This window comes from Periophthalmus magnuspinnatus, chromosome 5 (genome assembly GCF_009829125.3).
Source record: "Periophthalmus magnuspinnatus isolate fPerMag1 chromosome 5, fPerMag1.2.pri, whole genome shotgun sequence".
NCBI classification, from domain to species: domain Eukaryota; kingdom Metazoa; phylum Chordata; class Actinopteri; order Gobiiformes; family Gobiidae; genus Periophthalmus; species Periophthalmus magnuspinnatus.
This window is the reverse complement of record NC_047130.1, coordinates 7,848,337-7,861,921: the sequence shown is the minus strand read 5'-3', so window position 1 is coordinate 7,861,921 and position 13,585 is coordinate 7,848,337. Positions and strand designations below refer to the sequence as shown.

Here is a 13,585-nt window from a genome sequence, read left to right as displayed (position 1 = left end):
TTCCTTGAGGTGAATAGCTGGAACCGGATCTCAGTTTTGAAAAGAGCCAAATCTTTTTCTTTAAAATTTTTATGCATTTTTATCCTGATTAACGCTGAGCCAACACTAGAATCAGCACAGAAGCAGAGCAGGAAACACAAGTGAAGGCTCTGTGCAAAAAAAAATAAAAAATGATTTGACATCTAAATAACAGTTTTTGAATACTTATTATTATAGTGCAACATTTTATTTAGAATTTAATCCTTTCAAAATGTATACACTTCCACTCAGTTTGAACCATTTTAAATACATCTGAGTCTTGGTCGTTTCTCTCTGTGATTAGTTTGTAGATAAAGTGAGTTTTCACATTGGCTTCCGTCATGTAATTAAACCGATCTGATCCATTGATTCGGATACCACAAAGGAGCCGAAGTCCCATTACCAATGTCAGTATTCCAGGTGTGACGCTTTTTTTGTCCAGTTATGCAGGTTGTTGGAATCTTGTGTAGGGACTATTCCACAGCTGTTCCTCTTTCATGGTTCAAAATTTAGTACAGGGCCTGTAAGAATGAAGTAAAACGGTTGTCTTTCTAAGTTCCATGTTCACTAAATGAACTATAGAATGTGTATTTTGTCCCTGTTTTTCAGTGGAGGAGCAGAGAGCGGACTTTGCCCTGACTGAGAGCTTCGTGTGTTATGGTTGTGTGGTCCAGCTGGTGTGCACTGAGACCGGGGTAACTCTGCCTCCAATGGTAAGACCCACAGTCTACTTGCACAAATACATAGCACTGTGTATACACATCAAACCGCTCATGGATGAGGCTACACTGACAGTACAGGTGACCCCAGATTGTTGATGAAAATACTGTCAATCTCACAGGCTCCAGTGGACTCTAGGTGCTCACTATGTCGCTGGCAGTGGTGAACGGTAATGAAGTACAAGTAGTAAAGTACTGTGCTTAAGTAGAATTTTTAAGTATCTTGTCATAACGGTGGGTGTAGTGGACCAAAGAGTGCAGACTCGGGGCAGATTTATGGTGTTTATTTACAGATAGTGAAATAATATTACAGAAACGAGGGTTGATCTGGTAGTGAGCAGGAAGCCAGGTGCGGGCCAAGATCCAGGAGCGGAACGTAGAGTGCAGCGGAGACAACGATGTGGGCAGCACCAGCAGGGACGGTCCAGCAAGCAGGGTGAAGACACGCGTAGGCTCCGGCACCGAACAGGATGTACACACGCAAATGATCTCACACTGAATATCTGATTCTGGCTCCTCTTATACATGGCAGGTGGTGGTGATTGCGCTAATAAGCTGCAGGTGCGCGCAGGAGGAGCCAGGAGCTCAGCCCAGCTCCGGCAGGTGAGGGAGGGAAGAAGCAGGACAGGAGGTAAAATGTGGAACAGACAGTGCGGATCATGACATATCTGTACTTCTGACTTAAGTCAACTGTACAGTGGATACTTTTTGCTTTTACTTCACTACATTTGAGAGCAGGTATCTGTACTTTCTACATTTTCAACTGGACTGAAAAGTAAAAAGTACTTTTCATATGATTTGAGGGGTTATTTTTACCATGTTCATGGAAACATCCTGACTAAAGTTTTATATATAAAGTTTTGGCTTTGAGCAAACAAAAATCAATCCACAAAATTTAGATAAAAAATTAAGAAATTCATATTGTTTCTGTTTCCAAAATATGATTAATTTTTAATCAATATCACACATTTTCAAACAGGTACAGGTAAATTGATTTTTACATGTGATACATTTCCTTGAGTTGGTGATATGTGCATAAAAAGTGCTCCTTTGAATTGATAGTACTGAATTAGAAGTAGTCAGTTAACAGATGTAATTTGATTGGCTTAAGTTTGTATTTTTGATAATGGAAAAAATTAGAAAGCTGTTCATGAAAGAGAAGGTAATATTTGAAATGTTTTGTTTGTTGTTTTTTTTTTAGTTTTTTTTTTTAACAAGCATCAAATAAATGTTTAGCTTTTTAATACCTTCATTTAAAGCCCTACTGTGTAACGTTTTAGCCAAAAAAAGAGACAAGCATGTTTTTTGTTTCGTTTTGCATGTCTTTATTGGTCTGAAAAACATAGAAAACCAGGTGTTCTTATTCTGAGGGGGCTTGCAACTTCACAAACCAGACGCTGCTTATTTCCATGGAAATGTTGTTCTTTTTGTTATATATGACATGAAACGTTGTAACTTTCTATTTCCATGGAATCATGCTGGTGAAGTGCCACTTCTGAAAAGTTGCTTCCACTTAAGACCTCAACAAAAAAGGTTTCATATATATGTCAAATCATGGTAGCCTTTGCGTTTTTAAAGTTGTTCACCTTCACTTTAACAAATTTTTTATCATTTCAGTCATAAAATATTCCATCACAACTAAGCTAGTCAATTTTAACATTTAGCCTTATTTTTTGGCTCTTATGTAACTTTTCTGGTGGAGAGTCTGTTGCCTGTATGTATCCATGGAGATGTTATTGCTATGGCTGGAATGTTCCACAGTATGCCATTGCACTCATCTGCTTGCATTTATTCAACTACATTGTTTTCTTGCTCAAAAATACACTACGAGAGTGGCAGTAGCTCAGCTGGCAGAGTGTTTGTCCACTGATCCGGAGGTTGATGGTTCAAATTCCACTCTTGACATAACCATCATTGATCGAGTGGTCCAGCTCGCACATATGAATGCTGTCGTTGTGTCCTTGGGCAAGACACTTAACCCACTCGCCTCCAGTGTGTGCTTACACTGGTAAATGAATGAGTGAGCATTTCTTTTATGTAAAATGCTTTGAGTGCCTTTAAGGTGGAAAAGCACTTCATAAAAATGTGACCATTGTCCAAAAGCGCTCGCCTCTCCAAAGATATGACCTGTAACATGGCCTGCTTGCCTCCGTGGAGATGATTAATATACTGCAATGATAAATATACCGTGAGACATTCTGGGCAAAGCAATGACACCTTCGTAGAGACAAGCTAGTAGCAAACTCACATCAGAAAATGAGCAAGACTGAAATCTCAAATCCCATGAAGAAATCTATTTAGGAATTTTGGAAGACTTTTTATAGATAGACCCTTTGACTTTAAAAAAAAACACTGGACAAAACATTCTTTATTACCTCTACTCTGTTTCTGTCTAGACTGCACAAAAAGATATGGGCTTATTTTGATGAAACATGGTATGAGACCGGGGTACGGACTGGGGGGCACATGATTAGATTAGGGGAACTATCCAGACATGATCCTTCTTATTTGACGAAGATAAATATTATACTGTACATCTGAGGCTTTACTTGTAGATAGGCTTCCACTGTTCCACTAAGATAAACACTATAATCCACATGCAAGGCGCTGCCATGCAATTTCTATATTTCTGTGTTGAAAGATATCCAATTTTCAGCCTCAAATCCCATCTCTCATCACCTGCATGGCCCTGTCCAGCAGATGTTACCGGTGTTGCGTAACCAAGGTAATCTGAAAAATGCTGTTTGGCTTTCAACGCAAGGCCAATTTGAACTCCGTCGGGACAAACCACTTCACGGAATCCCATATAATTTGCTGAGTACAGGTCCTTCCGGGCACCTCCTAAACTGCTACCATAATAAGCGCGATGGTGGGCCCTCTTCCATATATGAACCTCTATATGTTTGCACAGTTGAGGATTTTGGATGGTGGTTTAAATTTTGGGGGGACTGGTCCTGCTGACTGGCTGCTGGCTCTGCTGTTTTATTGTGGTCCAGTCTGGGGAGGTAAAGGTAGAACTGTATTCTATGGGCTACGAAAGTTACAAGTTCAGCATCATAGACTTGCAGGCCTAGTGTCTGTGTGGGACAGGTGTTTGGACTGGAGAAGGTTAGTGATGTTCAGGTACAGTACAATGAACTTAACTAATAACGTAACTTAATCCTGATTGGCTTCTCAACAAGTTTGTGGAGGCATGGCTTGATTAGCACTTCTTGTGATTATTTATTTGTCGTGGCACTCCTCATATCTTTGGGGTCAGTGTGTTTCTGGCACTTTGGTTGCAGATCTGTTTTAAAGCACTCTACATGATCCTGTTGTTTTTTAGTTCAATATTTTGTCTCTAAATCAAGATATGAACATTAATAACAGACCAGTCAGGTGCCTTTTTTCCAAGTCACTCCCACTAACATGAACAACAGATTGATTGGCACCTTTGTTGCTCAGCACCACCCCCTGCTGCAACAGCCCCACTCCAGATAGGTTCTTTGGTTTCACATTCAGATTTACAAATATGCTCCAACGCTGCAGATTAGCTGCTAGCCCTGGTGAGCTTCATTTGGTTGCAATCGAACACTATGGGTGACATCACATTCCCTTAGTTTACTTCTGTTAAACAGTTTATGGTTCCGACATGCTGGAACTTTGTTGCTTACGATCAGCAGCCAATCAGAGCAGCCAGACAGTGTTAGATGCCTGTTTCCTAGTGACTGTTCTTAAACGGTAGAAATAGTTGGGGACATCAACATGGCGTTTGTGCCTGTAGTTTAGCATCACCATTACAATGACTGTAACAGGCTCCTTACATTTGGATCACACTGTGGAGTGATTACACCGCTCCACTTTTGTGTGTTTGTTTTCATTCCCAGTGTGCAACTGGCCTTAATCTTCACTCTTGTTCAGGTTTGGTCTCCAGGTTTTATCCAGTTTGGCCCCAGGTTTGCCCTCATGTAGACTTGGTTTAGACTTGAGCTGTTTGGATGTTTGACACCCTATTTGATATTCTCCAAGCCCCCAAACTGACAGGACCTATCTCATCTTTCTTTCAAACACCTACTCCTACACCTATATTTATTTTTTCTCTGAGAGTTAATTTTAACGTAAGTCTATTGAGGGCATGTATCTGTGTATTTAATTCCACATTTCCCAAAGAAATCCACTCATTTAGTTTTGTCTTATATTTTCTACAGAATGCTCTCAAGCTTAATCGGGGTAAGAATGGTTATTTTAGACCACTGATAACATCTTTCATTTCCTTTATGTGGACACAACATAATGTGAGTTTTTTTTGTCTGGGACAGAATTCCAGTATTACTTTTTTATACATAGTCACAAATGAACTGCCTTTGTCAGAACATTATGTCCAAAGCAGGATGTGATGCAATGTTGTGTATGGGTGGAAAAATATCACATCTTTTGTTTGTAACTAGAAGAAAACACAGACAGACTGGAATCTTAACAGAACATTAATTTTGCATCTGCATTATGATTATTATTGAGGTTTTCATGGTAGAATTACATACATTTGTAGTAAAAAGATTTGCCCACAATAATTTGGGCCAATTTATTTTGAGTTATTTTGAGTTTATTTCTTCCTCTTATTTGACATTGTATAGAGGTTTCCAGGCTATGCCACGAATCCTAAAATGCAAATTTGCCCATATCTGTTCAGTTGGGGAGTATTACTAACAAGCCTTGATTATGGTATCATATTTGATTTTGTCTTGTTTTAGGTGATCCGTAAAGTGAACAAACAGCATGCCATCCTGGATGTGGACGAGCCGGTATCTCAGCTTCACAAATGTGCTTTTCAATTTAGAGACAGCCCACAGTCCTATCTGTGCCTGTCCAACGACAACATCATCCAGTACCATGTGAGGAGGACTACTACTATTACTATCTGATTTCCTTTATCATTGATTTATATAAACTTTAATATTGATCACCATTATTAGGAATGTAAAGCCTAGTATTAAGCATTTTTGTTGTTTCAATAGGCAATCTTATTAGAACACCTACGTTTTTACCCAGGTAATAGTAGTAATAAATAATAATAGTTATGGCTACAATAAGAGGACATGTCGTTAGTAGTAACAACAGTAGTATTGTACATATCAGTAGTCTAGCACATATCTAAACAATTGCCAAAACTTCTGAATTGTAGTATCTTTTTATATTTTTTATGGATACAATGACAACTGTCTACTATGGTAACTGTCTGAAGTTTTCTGATTGGTCAATTTTCTGTCCAAATGTATCTGTATCTTATCTGTATAGAACAGAACAGAAAACAATTTAATCATGGCTGGTCAGGCCAACAGCGCTTAGCAATAGGGATGGTCCAATATGGATTTTTTTTTAATACCGATACTGATTCAGTTCAGTATTTGTTTTGGTACTATGGCCGATAACCGATATTTGCTGACGCTGATGTTAATTTTTTTAAAATCCTTAGCAACACCATCGAATTCATGTTAAGATATAGTGATGTTCAATACTAAAAATATTAATTAAGGATATAAAATAATTGCATGGTTGTGTAGACATACAGCCATATTTTTAGCTTAATACTGGCACCGATATTAGAACCAATATATCACCCATCCATACGCAGTAGATGACAGTAGTTCTTTCCCAGAAACATTCACCACAATATGCACATTTGAAGTACATATGAGTACTAGTACTTTTTCAACTTACACTATTTCTGTGAGCATGTAGATATTACATAACAATATTACCTTGCTTCTCTAAATTACATTTCACAATTTGTTTGTTGTATACTTACAACTGTCACCTTTAATCCAAACCCTCCAATATCTGCATGCATGTACGGCCTCTTTCCCCAGGCCCAGTGCCCAACCCGAGACCCCAGCCGAGTGGTACTGAACGACGGCTCTTGTTGGACCATCATAGGGGTTGAGTCTGTGGAGTTCAGCTTTAACCAGAGCCTGGCTCATGCCCAAAGCCCTGTCAGCCCTTTCCCCATCATCTCTTCACTGGAGGTGGGTCTCACGGGCTCCACGGTACAGGTACAGGGATGCTAACATGCTCCGTGAACATGCACAGGAGGTAGAGTAAACATGCTATATGTTGGCAGGTAAATGGCGGCGGACATGTTGCGATGCTAGAGATCCACGGAGAGAACTTTACTCCGCATGTCAAAGTGTGGTTTGGGAGTCATGAGGCAGAGACTATGTTCAAGTAAGTACAAGATATTTTAAGGTCCTAAATTATGTAATATGCACTTTTTGACATGAACTGTAGTCTCCTCCTTAAAGATAGACTAGGAGTAGTGTTTGTGTTGAGATGTTCTTTCAGCTCTTTAATGGCAGCCAGATCTTTGGGATATGTTCATTCAAAAAAATCATTTAAATGCTCTTTTTGTGTGTTATCTTTATTTATGAAGCCATTTTGAGAACAAATTGTATCCTGTAACAAGGCACTGACGTTTAAAAGTTTAGGAGAAGTTTATTTACCATCAGTACGAGACCTGAAACGTGAACCCTTAAGGTATTATAGTATGGTTCATTCAAGCAAAGTCCAATTTGGCTACGCTTCCATTATAGGGAGTATTATACTTCTGATAACAAGGACTGAGCTGGCAGTGTAGGGCTAGCATCGCACAAAAATGCAATGTCTCTATCAGAAAGGGAAAATGAAGGATAGAATTTGATTAAAATTGTCCAAACTTCAGATGGGGCTGTGGGTATCCTTTGAAATAAGTGATTGGTGGTGGTCCGAGGCACAGATTGGCAGCCTGGCTTCTGTCAATCTACCCTCCACAACCCTAGAAGCAGCGGAAGTAGTTTATCACTACCATGGAGTGAAGTAGGAGCTAGGGCAAATAGGTTAAATATGTGTTTGCAAGTAAATGATGTGGAAAATCTATGTACATAATAATATTAATAACGACTTGAATACTAGCTTTTATGCCATACCGTGGAACATTCCTGGTAAAACATCCTTGGAGACAACCAGGTGTTCTTTTCATTTTTTTATTGTGAGAAATTTTAAGGTTAACATTTTTATATGAGATATCCATCAGTGTCCCTAAACAGCAGTTGTAGCCAGTGTTTGGAAGTAACTAAAGGAATATTCTGGTACATTAAATCTGTGTAATCCCTCAGTTGTCCTGGTGTGATCCATAGCAATAAAATTTCAATTATGTAACCAGAAAAAAGTTTAGACTAAAGTTAAGACTTTTTATTGCTCATCAAAGCCGCTTCTTCAGTTCTGGTAAGATCACTGGAGGACACTGCCTTATATCTGTCTGAAGGAGGAGCTAACTACACTGAAACTAACACAACTATACCTGTTGCGTTATGTTTACAGTGACCTACTGACTACAGTGACAGAACTGAATTTTTCTTTTGCTTTGCTCTTTCATTTGAGGTTTTTAATAGAACACTCTTACTTGCCTAAAATCATATAAACACATTGCGGTACTTTAGCAGCATTAGCATTAGTGAGAAAAACAGTGTACATTTACGACTCTTTCTTCCCTAATTAGTGATAAATCAATCCATAACAAATACAACACAAACAATAAGTTGTTTTAATCCTATGTCACATTTTTACACTATAATATAATGCAACTCAATGTGAAAGTATTCAAAGTATTCAGATGAACAGTACTCTGATTGGACCATGCATCAGATTATATTGCAAAATACATTTTAAGGAGGTATTCAGTATTCTGTAACTATATACATTGTTTTTTAGGTTTTCTTGCACTGTTTGTAGTAGCTGTGAAGGCCAAGCTAAGTCACACCAAATAAAACTGTACAGTGTAGTGTGACTCAGACAGAAGAGCTGTCGTAAAACAGTGCCCTAGATCTGCACATTTACACATCACATACCAGACAGGTCCACCTCCTCACTGTAGTGGTTTACTGGGGACTGTTTTCAGTAGACTGGTTTCAGAGGCAGTGAACTAATGCACTAGAGTCATATTGACACATCTGTATATGGATTTATGCTTGCTGTAAACTGCATCTTACAATAATGTGTATTTATTAGATTCATTGGTCTAGGGTTGGTTCCAGTGGATTGACAAATATAAATTTACATCACTATTTGACCATCACCAAAATAGCATATCCTTCTGGGAGGTAGAACATGTCCTGCTGATTGACAGAGGCGGAGCTACCATTAGGCAAGAGTAGGCAGCTGCCTAGGGCCCTCGAACTTGGAGGGGCCCCCAATCAATTGCCATTCAGGGCCTCTAATGGGTCATTCACTTTAACAAGAGAACACCCTCAAAATGGTTTCTGATTGTCAAATCCATTTTAAAAGTCAAAGCATTCCTCCTTTCAGGCTAGAATGGATTAGTCTCACTGAGAGGGAGGGGCCCTGTTGCCGCTGCCTTAGATTTAAAGATGAGAACAAAATGGACAGGCATCAAAGTATTGAACGATTATAACTGGACCTTTCCTTGCTCTTTGGAGCGCCATGTGTTGAGGTCGGCAAAAGCATACCTCGTGAGTCTACTTGTCAAGCTTTACTTTCACACAGCTACCCATCAAAAAGTCTGTTCACAGAATTAATGTTCTGGTCCACTTTTAGACAAACATGATGAGTGAACGAGCAGTGAATGCACTGAATGTGTATTAACTAGCCACATATTAAGCCAAAACTGTCCATACCTACACAGTAATAAATGAACAGGGAGACAGGGAGACGATGACCTGCCAGTTCATTTTACGCACAGAAAAGTAGTCCAAAAAAACAAAGTCTAGACTGAAACATTACTTAAACTAATATAATTTATTTCTGTGTCAGTGTGTGCGTACTTTTTGATATTCAATCTCACGTTGGCAGACTCATGGCTCATTTGGAGATGGGCTGACTCACCCCTCTCTCTCTACACATCTTTTACACAATGGTCCCATGAGCAGCACAGGGCAGATACACACACTCTCCTCAGACTCCTCTGTCAAGTCAGTCAAGTATACATTTGCAATGTTTTTTTAAAATTAAAAATACATTTTTCATTTTCAAAATTTTCAGTACATATATTTTCAAGCCCTCAATTCAACAGTCATAATTCTTGCCTCTTTTTTTTGTTTCCTTGCCTCCTTCCTTGTGTCTTTGCTTCCTTCCTTTTTTGCATCCTTGCCTTTTTACGTCTTGCCTCCTTCCTTCTTCGCCTTGTTTCCTTGCCTTGCTGGCCTTTTAAAGCTGTCACAACATTCATCATTCCTGTTCCTAAACAGACCAATGTCACATGCCTCAATTACTACAGACTTGTGATTCTTACGTCCTTCTTTCCTTGTTTAATTCTTTGCATCCTCCCTTCCTTGCATCCTTGTGTCCTTGCTTTCTTTCCTGCATTGGTCCTTCCTTGTATCCTTACGTCCTTCTGTCCTTTCTTCCTTCCTTGCATCCTTGCTTCCTTACATCCTTTCATTCTTACTTGCATCCTTGCCTCTTTGCATTGTATATTCTTATATTGATATGCAAATTATCCATGTGCGTCTGTAACAAGATGTTGATGAATCTTCTTCCCCAGTTTAGGATGAAAACAGCAGGGTGCCTGATGTACATTTTAAAATGATTAGGCTATTAATGGTACCAAATCCGCTCTGTTAAATAGTACCTGTTTAAATAAGATCCTTAACTGAAGCTTCCAGTCCACTCTAATTAAAATAAATATGTGCATCTTAAGAACAATGGGGAAAAAAACAGACAATAGATATTTGAAAAATACAAAAAAACTCCCCATATTGCTAACTCCACCACTGCCAAGACCACACCTGTATGAGACTTAATACAAAAACAACTATTTATGCCAAAGGGTAGGAAACAGAGTAAAGTTGAGATTAAAAAAATACCAAATACCAAATATTCAGCAAACTAACTCACTAACTTTTTCTTTCAGTTGTTGTCCCATATAAATCCTTGTACTCTAAATAAAATGATTTGTGGAATAATACATATTTTGTTCAACCAAGACACCAGTGGCCGATTAATCGATTAATCAACAAAAGGACTACTACTACTACCCTACTGAGAACCAAATAACCAAATATCACCCAGGCCTCCCACCTGCCATTTCTGTTCCTATAATACCACTGTACAAAACCATTCCCTCAAAAGCATTTTCCTCAAACATCTCTCCTCTGATCTTAATTCAAACTCCGCGTGGCACCCAGTTTACCGCTCCCACCTCTCTATGTGTCCATATCCTTTCTGTGAGCCTTCGCCAACCCCCCTCCATCCTGAATAAAGACCTTATAGTTAAACCCAACCTTCACGGTCTAAACCTTTCTAAAATAGTCTAACCCTAATCACGCGACTACCCATAACCGGAGCCCCCCTTTTGACGTCAGGGCCCACACCAGACCCCCCACCCTTAAGGCAAAGTGCTGAGGTATGGCTTGGTCAGGACGTCCCATAGGTGGATATGCCCCCATCAGCAGCAGAGGTAGCCTATCCCGTGTTTGTACAGCATCCACAATGAGCCGTCTGTGTGAAAGGACTGGAGCCAATTAGAAACGTGAGTCTCCCACACCGCAGCGAGGTTGAGTAAGGTTTGAATGAATAACATCAGAAAGTCAGGCAGTCAGCAAAGAGGGTTATAAAATGCCCACACGTTTATTTCAATGTAAGCGTTTATATATATGCGGTAGGTTTCGAGGATTGGATTTTTAAGAAGAAAATGCATAGTCAAGGTAAATGTGGACGTAACTGGATATGAAAAAAGTAGAAGTACTGCCGTGAAATTAAAAGGACACTATGTGACTTTTCTGGTGGAGTTTCTACCGCTTGCTTGTCTCCATGGAGATGTTATTGTGATGACAGCACCAGACCAAGTTCCAGGTGAGATCTGTGGAGAGCTGAGCCTGCTCAAAAATAACTTGAAAAACAAGCACTGTTACTGAATAAATGCGAGATAGATACGTTTAATGCCATACTGTATGACAAAGCAATAACATCTTTATGGAAACAAGCAGGGAGCAGACACTAGAACACTAGAACACAAGAAAAGTTACATAGTGTTCCTTTAAATCGGGGGTGTCAAACACATTTTCACTGAGGGCCACATCAGCAAAATGACTGCCAGATGTAAAATAAATGTAACTACTTTTTAAACTTGTTAATTAACTGTTTCTGTATTTATTACTTATTCGGGTTACAGATATTGCATATGTGGTTGCATAGATATAAAAATTATGGTTGTGTAACTGTGTATCTCTTGATAAAACGACATTTTAAGATCATCATACTTTTAATTTACCCTGTCAAGGGCCATGTGCTTTAAGTTATTTATATTGTGAGATATATTACTGTTAAAGTGGATCATTTTTGAGTCTACATCAACAGACAATCAATGAAAGGCATCTATGTAATAAAATAATAATAATAATAATAATAATATTAATAATAATAATGATGATGATGATAATAATAATAATAATAATAATAATAATAATAATAATAATAATAATAATAATAATAATAATAATAATAATAATAATAATAATAATAATAATAATAATAATAATAATAATGGTGTAACTTTGACTGCAGCGTTAGAATAAAAGTTTTGTTAGGCTACATAATGTTACATGTTCAGTATATAACTTTTCTTGTGGAGGGTCTGCACCTGCTTGTTTCCATGCCTGAAATAATGTAAGAAAAACTTTTTTTTATTGCTCAAAAATACCTTGGAAAACATGCAGCTTGGTTTGGTTGTGTTAACTAGAACTAGAACTACCAAGACTCTTGGAAAAGCACTAACATTTCCATGGAGACAAGCAAGTGGTGGATCATTCTTCCAAAAAGTTACATAGTGCTCCTTTTCTCAAACTTTGTACACCAAGTATCATCCAAAAAAATCTTTGGATGATACTTGCAGACAGATGCAGACAGTAGGTTACACAGCAGACGTATTTTGACCTGAAGAGCTGCTGAAACAGTATATCTGTACAAGTTTATTTTATGTAACATAGAAAACCAATAATATTAACAGCTCAGAGTAGCACCTCCTTCAAAACTGACTTCAAGGTTTTCTCCTCAGATCCCCCAAGTCCCTGGTGTGCGTGGTTCCTGATGTCTCTGTCTTCTCTGAGGGCTGGCGTTGTTTTCGGAGGACCATCACTGTCCCCCTGTCCGTCATCAGACTGGACGGGCTCATCTACCGCACTGCGTACAGCTTCACCTACACACCTGAGCTCCAGCTGGCCCCTGTCCTCCGGGGTCCCGAGCAAGGCCGCAGACAGGAGGGGGCTCAGGGGGCGCAGGAGGGGGACGACCTACTGGAGACCATACACCAAGAGTTCACACGGGCTAACTTCCACCTTTTCATGCAGAGTTAGGCTGAGGACATGTTTTGGAAGAAAGTGGACCTACCCATGGATTTCTTAATGATGGAAATTTGGATTGTTGCCATAGTGATTATCAGTTAAAAACTAAATATTTTATCTTTTGAACAGGAAAAACATTCAAAGTGCTGCAGAAATCGTTAAAAGCTTAAATTAACTTAGCAATAAAAGGCAACATTCTAGCCATTTGTCCTGATTCTGAAGAAAATGGTATTGTAATTGTACAATGACAAGGCAGTAGGGTTGTCAAAAGTGTCGCAAATCGGATATTAATCTATACTAAAACTAGTATCGGAACTACATACTCATTTAAGCAGGTATCTTAAGTCACACTCACTAGATAGAAATGAAGCTTTCGTGAATAGCTTTAGAATGATCAGAATAAGTATAAGACTAAACTAGTCTAAGCCCATGGACCACTATGGCACCTACCTGGTCGACTGACGGGTTACACAGATATAACATCACATGGTAATGGTACTATTCTCCAATGTTAATTCCTTAATATTACATTTTTTGTAT

The 13,585-nt window shown here is 38.8% G+C and overlaps 1 protein-coding gene across 2 annotated transcripts in view; it reads left to right on the top strand.

Annotated features, from left to right (window-relative positions):
* rbpjl (recombination signal binding protein for immunoglobulin kappa J region-like) overlaps positions 1–13,058 on the top strand; it is a 36,959-nt gene extending 23,901 nt beyond the window's left edge. The window contains exons 8-12 of one of the 2 annotated variants that reach the window (XM_055221976.1): positions 628–731; positions 5,468–5,608; positions 6,584–6,739; positions 6,835–6,938; positions 12,760–13,058. In XM_055221976.1, the coding sequence (XP_055077951.1) occupies positions 628–731; positions 5,468–5,608; positions 6,584–6,739; positions 6,835–6,938; positions 12,760–13,057 (803 nt within the window). In that variant the 3' untranslated portion in view covers position 13,058. Of the gene's footprint in view, positions 1–627; positions 732–5,467; positions 5,609–6,583; positions 6,767–6,834; positions 6,939–12,759 lie in introns of both variants that reach the window. The other variant, XM_055221975.1, reaches the window with a different exon arrangement.
* Positions 13,059–13,585: the final 527 nt, after the last annotated feature.